The sequence below is a fragment of the Genypterus blacodes genome, unplaced genomic scaffold, assembly GCF_046128005.1.
Source record: "Genypterus blacodes isolate CSIRO-AG114 ecotype Tasmania unplaced genomic scaffold, CSIRO-AGI_Gbla_v1 ptg000067l_1, whole genome shotgun sequence".
NCBI lineage: Eukaryota > Metazoa > Chordata > Actinopteri > Ophidiiformes > Ophidiidae > Genypterus > Genypterus blacodes.
In genome coordinates this window covers 17,250,001-17,266,749 of record NW_027466879.1, presented here as the reverse complement: position 1 = coordinate 17,266,749, position 16,749 = coordinate 17,250,001, and the positions used below count along the sequence as shown (strand labels likewise).

Here is a 16,749-nt window from a genome sequence, read left to right as displayed (position 1 = left end):
AGTACATTTACTCATGTACTGTAGTATTTGGTAGGTGATGGCACTTAATGTGTTTTTTGGTTTGGGAGCATTTACCATTTTGCAGACATACAGAAGGGAATATTGGACTTTCTATTTAAGACTTGTACTATTTATTTTGCAGATTAAGACTGTTTAATTAGACTCAACATGAGAGATTTGTAAATTATTGGTGCTGCCTGTTAATGATCTAATATCTCAAAAGGTTTTGAGAGTAGAAAAGCCCCAATTGTGGAGATACAAAGTTTCCCCAAACTTGAAGACAGACAAGCAATTTTTGTGTATTTTCATTATTATTGAACATTAACAAGGGGCCAACTCGTTAAAATTATGATACACATGATTATATACTGATGATATATACTGATCTTCCATACCTCTATCACTGGGGTAATTCAAGCAGTTTTGTGGCCCCGCTGGGACCCAGTTAAGCCACGCCCACTGTGGTCGCCGGTGGTTACCACAGAACTGTCCATCAAATACAGCAGATCCAGCAATGTTTAATGACTGTGTGTGAAGTTTGATGGCCAAAAAGTGAAGACAGAAAGCAAAGTCGAGATCAAATCATGTATATGGTTGACCTCCACTGCGAAAGAAGGAGGAAGGAGCTAACCCAAGGCAGGGAGGAGGCCTCCAGAAGGGGGTTTGACAATCTTGTTTGTCTCCCTACTGCTGGAGGGGCACACCCAGACCTCCACCATAAGCACAGAAACACACACACACACTCGTGCAGGAAGCTGATCTGTCAAGCTGCCAGCAAGGGTTTCCTGTGGTTGAAGCAAACTACCGTCCCGACTGGAAGTGCTCCTGTTCTCCACTTTTCTGTCTTCCATTTTCCTTCCATCTCATTTCACTTCCTCTCCACTGTCGTTCCTCTCATCCCGTTTTCTGCCTTTTCTCTCTATTCTTCATCTTCCCCCTCGCAACCCTCCTGTGTTTCCTTCACTCGTATTCCTCATTTTGGCTTCCTCCATTTCATTTCCTGGTCCTGTTTCCTTCACAGTCCTTCCCTCTTATCTCCTCTTCCTTCTCCTTTTTCTTCCTGCATGCTTTTCCTCCTCCATCCCTCACTTCCTCTTCTCCATAGAAAGCATATCCCTCCTGTTATTGTTATTATCTTGAGGGGGATGACCAGACCCAAGTTGTGTATGCGCGATAAGGCCCCCCACACACACACACACACTCGGCTCAAAACAGCATTACTAAATCAAAACACACACACACAGTTTTTTCTTCAGCGTCTCTGTTGCCACTGGACTGAGGTCGTGGTCACATCCCGGAAGGTTTCTACTGTAGACTGATTGACCAGTTTTGAGGTAGAATTCCTGATCCAAAATGTGCACAAAAGTATACACTACTCAAAGAACAAGCGGATATCACTTCAAATTAAATGTTAGCTGTGCCATGTAAGACGCAAGAAATGAACCAGAATGTAAAGACTTCTAATCACAGCTCAAACAAGTGTGTGTGTGTGTGTGTGTGTGTGTGTGTGTGTGTGTGTGTGTGTGTGTGTGTGTGTGTGTGTGTGTGTGTGTGTGTGTGTGTGTGTGTGTGTGTGTGTGCAGTATGCAGTCCAGAGCAGCACGTTTCCAGCTTGAGGAGATGAGTGGAAAACAAAGTGAGAGGGATAAACTTGTCATTTTACTGAAGTGACTCTCAATCCTGGCACACAATCTCACCATCGCTGTATCAACACTGATTTCCCTCCATTTGTTTCCATTTCTTTTCTGCTCAGCCTATAGACACACACACACACACACACAGGAATGAGAACACTTATACTGTGGAACTTTCTCTACATCCTTTTCCTCTCTGGTGCATTTTACACATTTGCAGTGCTACAGGAAGGTAGTCAGCCTGACTATATGGGCTATACATTCCTCATCAACACCACACACACACACACACACACAGACTCCTCTAATACTCCCCTTACGCTAATGCAACCTCAATCTGACTTCCCCCAGAGTTGCAATGTCTTTGATCAGTCAGCGATGTTGTGAACCAAGTTGTGTTATTCAGGTAAAACCGTTTCACAATCTGTTAAATCCATCTTGCAAAATCCAATCTGTCACTTTCCCCTCTTATCCTCTCTTCCTTTTTGTCATTTTCCCAGCCTCCTTTCTTGCCTTCCGTCCCTCACTTCCTCCTCTACACAGAAAGCGTATCCCTCCTCCTGCAATTGTTATTATCTTGAGGGGGGTGATTGGACCCAAGTTGTGTATGTGTGGTAAGCACTCCACCCTTCCCCCCCCCCTCCTCATACACGCCCACACCCATTCTGTTCACCGCAGCATTACTAACACAACAACACACACAAGTCTAGGTTTACACGCACACCATAGTCAATTACTTGTGTGTGCTGCCATTAAGGGAAACATTTCTTGCATTTACTTTGAGAATAATCAAAGTTTAAATGTGTGTAAACATACCGACTGTTGTTTCTTCTCCAGCTACTGTAGCCACTGGACTGAGAGGACAGAGAGTGGACTGGATCTGGTCTCATCCTGGAAATGTTCTGCAATCATTTACATGCATGTTGTAGCCACGTATACATGTTACTTGCATGTGTTGCCTTGAGAGGAAACAATCAAGAGTGCAGATTCACTCCACAGTTCAATTCTCAGACCTAGTTTCTCTAATTAAATACTGTCAAAAGTGTGAACGTCACAAGGAAAACATATAAAATGGTCACATCACACTTCAATATGCAACATGATGGTCATTCATTTATTGAGGATTGCTCAGTACAGTCAGAGACCATTTGCCTTAACAGAATAAAACCTTTAGAAACATCTTTTCAGAAATTTACAGACATTTTGCATTGTTTTTTGTATGAAAAACTCTAGTTGCCTCACATTGTTTTTGTTAACCATGACCCCTTCATCAGATTAAAGAATCCTATAAATCTGGCCAATTTCAGACGTTATTTGATACCGGCCTGAGTTGAAAGCCTTACTTTAAAAGGATCAGGACACTGTGTACACACTGCTCTTAAGAGCTCCTTTTATTGTGGAAGATAAGAAGTAAAAATAGGCCTGAGGATTAACCATTAATTGACTGCTCAGCGAAGTAGCTCATTTCTGTTTGTCCTCTTTTGCACAATTCATTTCATAGCACAGGAGGGCAGGTTGGCCTTGAGTCAAAGCAGGTGTCTACTAAAGCAGAGGCAGGTGGAGGAACATGGATCTATGCTGTATGTAAGAATGGAAGATTTCAGGTTAAATCGAGGAGTCAGGTATTGCTCTCTCATCTCTCCGCAATGTCGCTTGGTAAATCCCATTTTCTACAGATACCATCCTTTAGACAAACAATCTTGACAGAGAATTCACTAATCCGTTTGTTCAGAGAAATCTGATTCCTACTCTCCTTTCATCTCATCTTCATCATCCCCACTCTGATCTCCCCAAGTCCTCTCATTTAATACTGTTGGGGGCAACTTTAGGTTCCCGGGGGCTGAGACCACCTGAGGAGAGGAGAGGACAGAAGAAATAGCTGATTCAAATGAACTGATTGCATCACATGACCCACCCCTGTGCATTACTGTTACCTTGGAGCAAGCCGGTATCTTCCTCTACTGTTGTGATAGGATCGACCTCTCGATCGACTTCTTCCAAAATGTAAGGAAGGATTAAACTGATGATGAGGATAATCAGACTGCTCAGAGGCTCTGGGCATGTTAGCTCCTCCAACATCTCCTTCTCTCTCCCTCCATCCTCGTCCGTGTGTGTAGGCTCCTGTTATCTGTCCTCCCTCGCTCCAGCCCTCACCGCCACCTGAAGGCCCGAGGTGAGACAAAGCAGTATCATCAGAACACTCAAGGGTAGCTTTTACCTCGATTTACTTGTCTATTTTGAATTATGGACCCACAACAGCAACCCCCATTTATTATGAAAGAGTCAGTGAGGTCACTTTAATGTGATAAGTAGTCACAAAGCTGGGTTTGTTTGACAACTTCAGCTCCAACTTATAAAATCAATTCTAGTTAAATGCCCCTTCAAAGCAAGAAGCATTAACAATTGCTCCTTGTCTCTTTATACACACACACACACACACACACACACACACACGCAGAGCTTGTCTTTAATGTCTGTCCACAGTTATTTCAAGGCTACCCACAGAGGAGCAAAAAAACAAATGCCGTAACACAAAGGACATACACATAATCATCAGCCCTGACAAATGGCGCCAGTGTGAAAGGATGAATTCTGCAATGAGTGATGAAAGACAGACAGACAGACAGACAGACAGGCAGACAGACAGACAGACAGACAGACAGACAGACAGACAGACAGGCAGGCAGACAGACAGATGGAAAGAAAGACTCTGTTGTTCTGTTTATGTAAGAAACATTATTGATCATTGACTATACTTTTATACATTTTTTTCATTAAAATGTAGTAAACAGAAAGATTGTGAAGTCCTAAGGAACTCCAGCATCTCAGAATTTTAGCCAATTAAGATAATGCTTGACATAAAAGATCAAATCCTGCCACACCAGGCCACCATCCTACCATCAACCAAATGTTTAAATGTGAAAGTGCAGGGAAAAGCACATGAAAGCAAGCAGTGCATAAGTGAGTTATGTGTCAGCGAAGCCACATGCAGCGAGTCTTTTTGGTCTTTGTCTGTGGTCGTTCTGTCTTTGCAAAACCATTAAGTTTCAGTTTCTCTGATTCAGGGTCAAATTCAAACCATGAGGCAATACAGATTAAAGACACATATAAGACTAGTGTCACTTCTCTCAGGTGAAGATTTCAATCTTGAACTGTGATATTTTTAATATGAATCAGGCAGGGGTTGGTCTTACGCTTACACAAAATGAAACCAGACCAACACAAACTCACAACGCAGCGTCACGATGAAGCTTTTCTTCGTGTATTTCTGTCTTTGTGGACGTAAATAAATGTCAGAGACATGGAGGAGCAGCTCTTGCATTGACTGTTGTAACGTTATTGTGAGGGCAGGCAGGAAGAGGAGATATTTGCTGAGGAGACTAAACATCAGGCCTGATTCCAAACAAAAACCAAACTGAGCCCTCAATGATACCACATAGCGCCACCACTACTCTCACGCACACACATACTCCCTCTCTCTTACACATACACACACACACACACACACACACACACACACACACACACACACACACACACACACACACACACACACACTTCACATCCCCACAGTTCTGTAGTAATGATTGGTGTCTGTGTCTGTCAGAAATGAAACACTGAGGTATAAAGAGTGTATAGCATTCCATCTATAAAACCAGAAACATCCTCATGAGACCCACAAGGGGTTGACTTGGGCAAAAAGCAGACAGTTTGGCGCAAATCAGAGTCTCTGTACCAACATGGCAAGCAACTGATTTTTAGAAAATGATTGCAAAGAGTTTTTAAGTCAGTGGGTTGTATATTAAGTATGGGTTCACATTTCATAATCTCCTGCTGAAGGTTTTTCTGTGATTGACCACTGAGGAGGTCGGAGTCTCTCTACTACAGAGGCTACAAGGAGCAAAGCTTGACTAAAGGTCTGCACACAAAATGATGCAGGGAAATGCAGGGGTGAGAAACGTACTGGTTTGAGAGTGTTAAGAAGAAAGAAGAGAGAAATATAAAGGGATGAGGAGTGTGAGAGTGGAGACAGACTGGGGGGACCGAGGGGAAGGGGATCAGAGAGGGGGAGACAGACGGAGAGACAGAAAGAGGGGAGACAGAGAGAAGTCTGTAATCAGTTGGTCTTGTTGTGTGTCTTAAAATAGAGCTCTCCCAGCCTATAAACAGAAACCTACTATTACTAGCGCACTGACAAAGCAAGTCTACAATCCAAATGTGCATGTGTTTATATGTGTGTGTGCGCGCGTGCGTGCACACGGCGGTATGTGTAAGGCCACACAGCACACATGGAGCTCGTTACAGTGTTGCCCTCTGGGTAATGTGGTTCTGCGAGGGGCCCCCGGAGAACTACAACCACACATCAGCTGTCAGAGGGAAATGCTGCTCTGTCTCAACTTAAGGGTGTTTTCATCAGCTTTTCACACGAGTTATGGTGTCTGCCACTCAGATCAGCAGGGGGCCTCTTTAGCTCCCTCTATGTTAAACTGGAAATAAAACTCAGCAACTGGAGGTTTTATTATGGATCCCACGGCAGTTCTTGGCAAGGATTGCCCCGCGTAGCATTCAAATACTACGATTGGCCAGGCGCCTGAGCAAGAGTGTTGATTTAAACCCTAACCGTAACCATAACCTCAATAACTTAACAGTAGGATGAATACTGCAGAGATGGGATGATGGCAGAGCTTCACGGCTGTCAAAATCAACAAACTGCGCATTGCCTCGCACGAGCACGGGCGCCTGGCAAGTCATAGCAGCGATGGTTGTAACTTGCCAAGAACTGCCGTGGAATCCATACTGTCGCTTACTGAAGCCTGAATAATAACTGTGACAAGATCAAAGAAAGCTGGTTGTTGTTATAGCGCCACCATCAGGTCAATTGACGTTATATTTGGCATAAGTAGTGAGTACACCAAGTCTGCTTACAGTGGACTTATTCATTCTTTGGATGGTTTGTGACCCAAAATTGTAGGTGAACCGAAATTGTCTGAAATGGTGGAAAAGTCTAGTTCGGTGCAAATGGCTGGTGGTTATTACAGCGCCACCATCAGGCCAATCGGTAACAACATTTAATGGATTCTTCCCTAAATCACGTGCAGCCAATTTTTTCAGATACCCTGCGAACAGACAGACAAACAAACTGGACCAAAAACATAACAACCATCATGCCTCCATGTTGAAAAAGGGAAGAAGCGTTGGCGCACTATAGATATTTGTGTGTCAAACACGTCTCACCTTCGTGTCTGTGTCTGTGTCTTGATGTGTGATTATGACTCTGCTCTGGTGCGTTGGCTCTCGGTCTGGACTGCAGGACTCTGCCTCTCTTCCTGCAGGCTTCCATAAGTTTCTCCCTCATGCAGAGAAACTGAGCCTGACAGGACGACTGGAGAGAGACGAAACGAGAACCATGAAGACAAACAAACAACAAACACACGTGTACAGTGAATACAAGCAGTGGTGTAGAGTAACAAAGTAAAAATATGTCACGCTAATGGCAAAAAATTTGTAGTTTAGTTGGATTGTTTTAAATGAATGTTTATGATGCATCAATTTGAGTTCATACTGTATTATGGGGGTATTTGTTTTAGAATTACTTTTAAGTTGTGCAGAGGACATGATCACCCCCTCTCTCCAAAAACATCATCTCAAATGTTGCAAAACACACACGGTTTGAGCTCATGCGTTCTATTTTTTGTTTCTCTGTCCACTCACACTTTTGTCCAGTAGCTCAGTTTGCTCTGTGCCGTTGTGTGCCAGCAGGTACTTTGAATGGAACAGCCGTCCATCGAAGCTATGCCATGGCATCAGGGCTGCGCTGGGCAGCAGGCAGCCGCTGGCACAGTTGGCACCCAACAGGTGAATAAGGCCCCGCACATACAGAGAACCCAGCTGCACTGCACGACTGCAGAGGTAAGGCAGCTGAGAATGGAGGGAGAGAAAAACGCTTTGTTAGGGTTTATTCTTTGTTGGTAGTGTAACAATCACTATTCCAGGTACCGCAGGTCACAGATTGTAAGGTTCTTGTGATATCCTTTATTTTATTGTAATATGACCCCACATTCCAGCCCAATTGGTGGCGGTAATGTTCCATTAAGTTAGACACCTGACTCAACCATAAAGAAGAAGATTCAGCAATATGTTGGAAGGTAAAGGACAAAAGCATTTTTTTCGGTTTGGGAACATTTCACATAAAAACCTAAAGATAATGCTGTCGCCTCGATGCAGGAGGATTAAAGACGATAACGCCCAGGTTTGATTGATGCACCAGACGCTGATGGCATATTCTTTAAGGATCTGCAGCCTGAATAAAGTCCTAAAGCCTAAGTCCTATCAGTTCAACCCCACCTCCTCCTGTGCTGCAGTTTCCCTCCTGTGCCAGTGCAGCTATGTGGAACCATCTGTTTCTTCGCTATATTAGATGTTACCACCCGGAACAAATATGGGAATTTTCTGCTAAAATAATTAGTGTTCCTGACCCCAATTTGTACGACCTCATCTGCCCTGCTCTGACACACATAATTAAAGGACGCAGACCACCCGCCGGCACTTTACTCTCCTTCGGTCTGGTGACAAACACGGGACAGTGACACTCCAGAAAATAACTGTCCTCTCTCCAATCGAAAATATATTAGGAGTGTTACTTTTTTGACAGTTTAAGTGGCTATTTTAAGCAGACTGGGTCTTCTGGTACACACTTTACTTAATTTGATACCATTTAAAACTGATTATTGAGTATTTAATGAGGGTTCAAAACCAAAAGATTAGAACAGACAACATTTTTGTTCCCTTTATCTAAACATAAAGCATTTTGTGTTCTTGTGATTCAGCAAAAAAAAAGCAAAACCAGACGTCCAATTAAAACACCTTAATCACTGTATAAAGATGAGATAATGTTCTAACTCAAACTGATGTGCAAACACTGACTGATTACATAAACTTTATTCTTCTTTGTAATACATCCACAAAGTTGGGGCAGGGGGTTGTTGTTGTTTACTGATAAAGACCAGAACCCGGGAAGGAAGAGACAGAATAAGAAAAAAAAAAGTGTTGGATGAAGAGGAAGAAGAGGAGTGAACACGCGATGTAACAACAGTAGCCGATAACAGCAGGCAGATGTTCTGTGAGTGTGTGTGCCTTCTGCTCTCACCTGGCCTCTGGCAGATAGTGCAGATAACTGAGTGATTATGTACACACACGCGTGCGTGCACACAGACACACACGCACACACACAGCCCTGCTTGCCACCTGCTTCCAGTCAAACACAGCTTCACCTACCACAAACAATGAACCACTGCACAAAGATACAAAAGCCTCAAGGCACACGCAAGCACTACAGGGACAAAGACAGACAAAAAAGATAAAGAGCGCACAAGGAGGAGACAAAATAAGAGAACGCGTCTGAGTGCATGTGTAGAAAAACATGGACATTGGAGAGAGAGAGATACAGAAACAAAAGGTACACAAAATAAAAGAATAAGAAAAGAAAAACAAATGGATAAGTAGAGTGTACTGTGTGTGTGTGTGTGTGGGAGGGGGCGGCGAGGGGGGGGGGGGTCCAGTGGGGCGGAGTGTGCTTGGTGTAAATAGCTCCATGTGGTGAGCGTCAGCAAGGACAGACAGGCGACTGTCGCCAGCACACTCTCTCCGTCTCCCCTTCTCTCTCACACACTCACACACACAAACACACACACACACACACACACACAAACACACACACACCACAATTGCAAATCCCATGGGGAGGAATGTTGCAATGGAAGCAACAGATCCCCTCCCCTCTCAAAAAAACACACACACACACATACACAGCTTTCTAATAAAAGAAAAACAATAAAAAATATTCTTTGTTGCGGGATGTGTTGCGGCAAAATAACATTTTTTTGTTTTCATGTGTGCTTTGATGTGCTGACGACTACATGCTGCAGTTGAGTGTGTGAATCTGTGTCTGTGTGTAGTTTATATAACCACACACACACAGACACACACACAGAGGCTTGCATGTACGCATGCAGGCTCCCGGATCACACGATCAGCTAATCTATCGGCTCAGCTGCCGGAGCTCTGAACTTCTCCCACACAGCATATTCAAATCAACGCCCAGACCTAATTATTGTGTAGGAAACAGCTGAGCAGCAAAAATACAAATTACTCGACATAAGTATGGTGATTAAACTGTAAAAATAAATGGGGCTACGCTACGACGAGGCAAAAAACAGCCGCAGAGTTTTCCCAAAGAACGGAACATCACAGCGCACCGCTTACAGGTCACACAAGTGGCATGGACAGACAGTGTGTGTAGACAGATTGTTGTGGTTGGTGGTTCTTTGAATATGGAGCTCTGATCCGTCACTGCTAAGAGGTTTCACATTGTGTCAAGCCTGCAATATAAAGCATTTATTGCTACTCTAGCTGTTACAATTCAGCAATGACATTGTTTTGTTGGTTTGTTTGTTTAACTGACCTTGATATGCTGAAGCTCCTCAGAGGATTTCAGTCTCAGACACACAGCTTGACTCAGGTAAGCATCCACGTCCTCCATAGACAGTGATTTCACCTTCAGACGTACGTACACACACACACACACACACACACAGACACACACACACAGAGGGCAGTGTGTGGTTAGCCAATCGAAGTTCATCCCAATATGTTTATAACTACTCTGTCTTCAGTGTGGGTCCGTTTTGTTTTGTCTGCTCTCGCAACAATTCAAAGTAACAATGCGGAGCGCAGAAACAAAGCTGCCCAGTTGTGTGTACAAAACAAACAGACCCTCAAACTATTTGAATAGAGGAGTGACGAGAGAATGTGAATGCAACAGTGATCGCCCAACAGTAGCTCACAATACTGCTGTTGTCTGTTTCTTAGTCTGTCTGGATGGAATGGTGTTGTTTGTTAAAATGCTGTTGTTAAAGAGGTCTGAATAACAAAATTTGCATATGCTGATTCCACTTACTAACTGCTGTTTGCTGAAAGCTCACTGCACTTGTGTTTGCCTCCGTCCACTTTGTCACTACTGGCCCTTCATTGCAGATTATTCAGGTGGTATCATTCAAGCCAGCTATAGTTACTTTACTGTTTTTCTAAATTAATTCATATTAATGCAATGAAATATGATATCGGACCACTGACCATTGTTCACAGGTTGAGCATGGTTATGGTTGCACTCTGAAATTAGACTGGGGACTGGCACTGGGAAGATGTGGAAAGTTGCAAAAAAACATCCAGAGATATGACATTCAGAGAACACACTCCATGGTTCATGTGCATTACAGAGCACGCCGTGAGTCATACTGAATGTGTCTTCTAATGAGACTCAGAGGGGAAGATCTTACAGTAAAAAGCAAACACATGAAACCTATGTATTTTCAGCGAGGCGCGACTTCAGCATCGTGAGCTTCTGTCTGGCAGTTTGGTCTCGCAATAATTAAGCACGTAAACAGAGTGAGCGAAGGTTTTATGTTCTTGTGTCTAGATGGAGTGGACACTTTACAGACCTGTATCTTTAAACGGGTCTGGAGCAGATGGAACCTTATAATACTAAAGTCCCAAAAGGCCAAAAATTGTCTCCATTTCCAAAATGCAGAGTTGGTGACTGAGGTCATTGGTTTCTGTAAGTATCTATAATATTTGTTTGTAGTCTGCAAAATGACGCATGCACCTTTGTCTGGGAGATCCTGTGATCCAGTGAGCCCTATTATGTTGAAGCTTAATTTAATGACGTCAAAGCAAAATGCCACCATCAAAATACGTCAAAAAGCCGAAATATAAATCTCTGCTACTTTATTTTACTTTGAAAAGTAATCAGGGCTTTGGGGGAATTCAGATCAAAACAAGGTGCTTCAAACGAATGAGGGAAGCAACAAAAATGTTTTTTCGAGAATTAAATTACAGCAATTACATCAACCATAAAACGGCTTTTAAATATTAAAATCATTCAAGCCCTCAGGTGACTATCAGGGCAGTTGTTGATATAAGGTCAGGGGTTACAAAGACCAATGTCTGTGGCTAAACTTGGCATTCAGTGGGTAATACTGATCTCAATCAAGCCATGACAACAACGCAGAAAAGACTGTCAACAAATGATGTTTAACTTCAAATTTCATGTTGACAAAAGGGCTGAATAATTGTTGTATATGTCTTACTGCTCTAAATCCCAAATCAAAAGATGTCTTGCATGTTTCAGTGTCACTAAATATATTTGGTCTTTCATTTTCTGTTTACATTAATCACTAGGTGTAGCTTTACTCCTCATACACACTTATCTTGTCTGAAGACTGAATACAAACTGATCCATTGTACTCAATAGTTTCACTTAAAAGCTCAACTCAAGCATCTGTACTGAGACAAAACATGCAGCCTGGCCAATGAAAGACAAAAGACACGTTTCCAATGACAGCACAGACATAATTCATTTATGAGTAGCCGTCGCTGATGATTTTTGTGCTGAACACCCAACACGACTGGAATAAGTGCGACGCTCACACTGCCTCAGGGGGGTAACTGCAGATGTTGGCATAACTTTGTCTACCTTCTTAAACCTTTGTTCAGCGGCGGTTGGAATCCTTTCTCGTGCATTCCTTGACCGAACGGTTCAAATGTGTCTAGGTTTTTAGGCATTTGTTCCAATTGTTACTGAATGTGATCTTCATCCCATGTTCCCAGTAGACACTTTCTTCATCATTCCAAGTGCACCTGTGGCTCATTGTGGCATGCTGGACTACTGAATATTTCACTTTTACAATACTTACAATACTATCAGCAATATTAAGTCTGCAATATTATCCCTGTGTGGCCATTTTCCCACAAAAAACTACCAAGTAAATAAGAATAATCAGTACCTGAAGGACGATGCAAGTGACGAGACAGAGGGCAGCCAGGAGAGAATCCTCTATCACTCCATACAACTCAGAAAACTCCTGGCAGTCAAAAACCGACAGGAAGGACGCCAGGCGGAGATCAGAAACATCAGGACCAGTACCAAACCATAACGACTCCAGACTGGGCTGCTCACCTATTTGGAACGCATAGTATAGACAAACAGAAGCAAATGCTGTGGAATTAATTTAAATTTGACAGATATTAATAATGTTTTCCACTCATCTTGCAACATGTATCAGCTTTTATAAATCAGGATTTCTATTGTATTCTGTCTGAATCCAAGCTTAAGTAGACAACTTTTATGTTTCACTGGCAAAGGAAATGTTTCATTGGCAGCCATCACCTCCAATTCCATCAATAACACTATGTCTTCTGCAGATGGGTTCAAGGCTATACTATATCAGTATACAAAACCTCAAATCTTAATCATTTATATGATAATTGTGTTTATATGATAAACCCAGTATGAAGTAATCACGTGTGATGCCTTACAGGCAGGTGATGCAGGAATCTAAAGAGACACATAAGTCCACTGGCCATCATTTCAGCCCATGGCCAACATCAGATATGCAATATTGTTATTATCAAAGTATTTTAGGAAACAAGCAAGTACAGTACGTGAAAGGCTGAGGGGGGCAGGATGGACAATCTCAGGTTCCTTCAAAGGGTTTCCAGGGTAGACAAACCATTCCCTGATTGCTGGAAAATCCAAACTACTGCCTGAAAACACAAAAACATGTCCATGTAAGACCTGAATTGACTCCATAATTCCATTTAAAAACATATTCTTTATATTTGCAACAAACCCTGTCACAAAGGAAAAATTACACTGGATGGACATATTTTACTCCCAATGAATGGATGTAAGCCTTCTGAGGCATGTGCGTTTCTGACTACAAACTACTGTCTAGATTTCTCTTTAGAAATGTGCATACAAAGTTATCTCCTGAGATTAGAGGACACATACGTACAAGGTTTTCTGATAAAGTGTATGGTGTTGCCAGAATGCATGTATGTTCATGTTGCTCAATGTGTCTGTGTTTGTGTGACCGATCCCATATGTGTGCATTCCTACCATTGTCCCTGCGCAGCAGTAGACTGTAGATATGCTGCCTGCAGGGCTTATAGACGAGTGCCTGAGGCAGCAATTCAGCATCCTCCTCATCCTCCAAACTGTTGCTACATTCAACCACACCCTGACAGAGAACGCTGTAAACCATGAAACCCTCTGCTGCGACATGTTTCTCTCTACATGCCTGTAGAAAACCACAATATTTAGGCAATCTGGCACATGGCACTGAACAGAACAGGCTTCTGTAAGATACACATGTGGTACAGAACATACCTTCAGTATTTCTGCACTAACATATTTCTCCATCACACAGGCAGAGTCAGAGAGTGGGGTTGAGATGTCACCATGCTGTAGAGCTTGGTGTCCAGGTAGTAAATAGGAGCAAATCCCCCTCTCCAGGAGCTCTCGGTCCACAGATGACAGATTCAGAGACGGAGGGATAAGCCCAGACTGTTCCTCCTCTTTTCTCCACATGGAGCTCACAAGCTGGGCTACAGCTCGCACCATCTGCCCCTGGTGAGCACCAGAGCCTGGCACGGGGCAGAATTTCCTAGGAAGCGAACAGGAAAGAATCAGACTACAATGTATCGGAAACAAACCAAAACAATGACATGAAGTAGCTTTTAAAGAAATGAACACAGTTCAATTTAAATATGTAACCTGGCTCACTGTCACATGATTTAAATGAGTCTACACTATGCAGACAATTTCGGTTTAGTAAGTCCTGTTCTAGTGCAAAATTGTGTAAAATTAGGATAAATTTAATTCAGCATGGTTATGGTGAGACAGATTATTAAAAGATGAATACAATTGTTATTGTTACTAGATATACTCAATTGTGAATGTGATAGACAGCAACCAAAACCAAAAACCCAGAGACCTGTATGTTGCCATGGCATTACTCCTGATGTGTTGCATCCGCTCCTCTGAGACCACATCATTACCAAGGAGACAGGCAAGCAGTGGTAACTGGGTAGCAGCCAATCCAATGGTCTGGCAGAGGCTTGTTTGGTCGTACAGGACTGTGGTGAGGCTGTCCAACCTCAGCTTCGCCACTGACAAGTAAGGGGCACTTCAAAAAATAAAACTGTGTTCATGTTTTTTAATTCATTGATGAAGACCAGGCACGCATTTTATCAATAGAGTAACTAATCAATGACATACAGTACCAGAAACTATGATCAAAGTCTGCATTTCATTTGTGACCACAAGCATTTTACTTCTCATGTATGCACGGATGGAGACCGCACGACTACAGACTATTTTAATCTGCTTTAGTGTTCAGGGTTCAAAATTTGAAATGAATCTGAAGTGAGTACGTTTAGTGCAAGAAGGTGTCTTACTGTCTTGTTTAGGCCTATATTTACAGCTTTATCTATAGTGCAAGACTATCAAACTTAGGCAATACTCTGTAATTACTCTATCTTAAAGCAAAATGCAGATATAACAACATAATAATCTTAAGAGACCTGTCATATATGATGAAGTCTGAGTCTTGTCCCAAAATACCCATGCATCCATGGCGACGTGCATAGCTGGCTATTTCATAGTCAGCTTCCTGCACTGAGCAAAACACTTCATGTCCCAAAGACCTATAAACAAAAAAATAACAGAAAAACAATATCAAACATTGTGCCATCTAGAGCAGACAGTTCTACAATAATGACAGCAATAATTAAATAAATATCCGCACAAAACATCACAAACAACATCCGGACCTGAGGGCAAAGGGTGTGAATGTTGCCAGGCCAGATGGCAGACAGAAGAGCTCTCTACCAGGCTGCTCTCCACAGGCTTTGATATGACGAAATAGTTTAGAAACCTCCCCGTTCACTCTGCGCCGTCTCTTCACCTTGGGACAGGACAGTATGGTGTATACGTAAGGTTCAGTAGGTTGAAGATGTGTGTCATTTCACAAGATTAGTTCATACAAAGTTGTAAATTAATGATTTCCAATACAAGCTCTTGATTGAAGCTGATGTATAGCAGGTCCTTCCTTACCCACTCCTGCCTCTTCTTCTCTTCCACCACTCCATCAAAGAAGAAAACCAATCTAATGCCAGCAGTGGTAAAGACTTCCACCCAGCGCTTCAGGGCTGCCATATACTCCCTCCACTGCCCACCGCATACCCAGTCCTTACATGTATACCAGTGTCGTAGGCAGGCCATGCCATCCACCACGAGCGTGGGACCTAAACACGAGTGAGACACAAATGAAACAAAGAGCGCACGCCAGTCTATTATGAGGAAATATGCACACATAAATATGTTAGGAATCACTTGGTAACAGATGCTAGTTCTGTGGTTAAACAATAGTGTTGGTAGTAGTATTGTTACTTGGACTGTTGGTTGTGGTTGAGTTCTTGGCAGCATGTTGCCTGGTCAGTTCTATGAGGTCAACAGTGACACAGGCTTCAGGACAGCAATGCTCTATGAAGTACTGTAGACCCTTCACTCCCATTTTGCTGTGGATGAGAGAGCGACACGCACGCACGCACACAGAGGGAGGGAGGGAGGGAGGGAGGGAGAGAGAGAGAGAGAGAGAGAGAGAGAGGGGGGGGGGGAGAAAGTCATAATAATAGATAACTTTTGAAGTAGTTAATAACTACCGCAGTGAGGCTAACACTTACCTTAACTAGCTTCCAGTCGCTACATGAATTCACGCCGATGCAGCCACGTGTCCTACCCTCACAAACTAACTCTATATAATACTCGGTTATGTTTGTGCATACGTTTCTCTGCAGCAGTGATTAATTGGCCCATAACGTTCTTGAAAATAACGAGGTACGGACGCGCAGCTGTGTTTACAGTCACTTCCTGTATGCCACGCGCTACGTCACTACGCCACAACACAAAGCGCACGTGCCCGGCGCACGAAGCAGTGTACATAACAGTTTATCAGTTTGTCGCATGAAACACCCCTATTAAAAAACCATTATCTTCACATATAAAACGTTTTCTGTTTGGTGTGCTTGATCCAAACACACACAACTTACATACATACATAAATAACAGATTTATTTATCACCGAAAGTGAAATTGCTCAGATAATGCGCTGGTGGTCACGGTACTCATACTGAAAAATAAACAGCACAATGCGGCATGAATGTGAATGGAACACTGCGGCTTTGTGGGCTCAGTCCTCCCATAAACTCTCCAGGC

General features: G+C 42.9%; 1 protein-coding gene across 1 annotated transcript; it reads right to left on the bottom strand.

Annotated features, from left to right (window-relative positions):
* Positions 1–1,739: 1,739 nt before the first annotated feature.
* fam120b (family with sequence similarity 120 member B) lies at positions 1,740–16,412 on the bottom strand. Its single transcript, XM_076156255.1, has 16 exons — positions 16,218–16,412; positions 15,925–16,052; positions 15,589–15,779; positions 15,306–15,439; positions 15,057–15,179; positions 14,468–14,659; positions 13,861–14,137; positions 13,591–13,771; positions 13,134–13,235; positions 12,476–12,648; positions 10,096–10,188; positions 7,347–7,553; positions 6,870–7,017; positions 3,569–3,794; positions 2,451–3,484; positions 1,740–1,754 (listed from the first exon to the last, which is right to left on the bottom strand). The coding sequence occupies exons 2-15, from the start codon at positions 16,046–16,048 to the stop codon at positions 3,460–3,462; spliced, it is 2,196 nt and encodes a 731-aa protein (XP_076012370.1). The 5' UTR covers positions 16,049–16,052; positions 16,218–16,412; the 3' UTR covers positions 1,740–1,754; positions 2,451–3,459.
* Positions 16,413–16,749: the final 337 nt, after the last annotated feature.

What these genes read in the sequence shown, in the direction of transcription:
- fam120b (XM_076156255.1), bottom strand. Translation starts at nt 16,048, where the DNA reads ATGGGAGTGAAGGGTCTACAGTACTTCATAGAGCATTGCTGTCCTGAA. An exon ending in AACCACAACCAACAGTCCAA is followed by an intron (nt 15,780 to 15,924) that starts GTAACAATACTA and finishes ACTCGTGTTTAG; the next exon opens with GTCCCACGCTCGTGGTGGAT. An exon ending in TCACTTGCATCGTCCTTCAG is followed by an intron (nt 10,189 to 12,475) that starts GTACTGATTATT and finishes GTACGTCTGAAG; the next exon opens with GTGAAATCACTGTCTATGGA.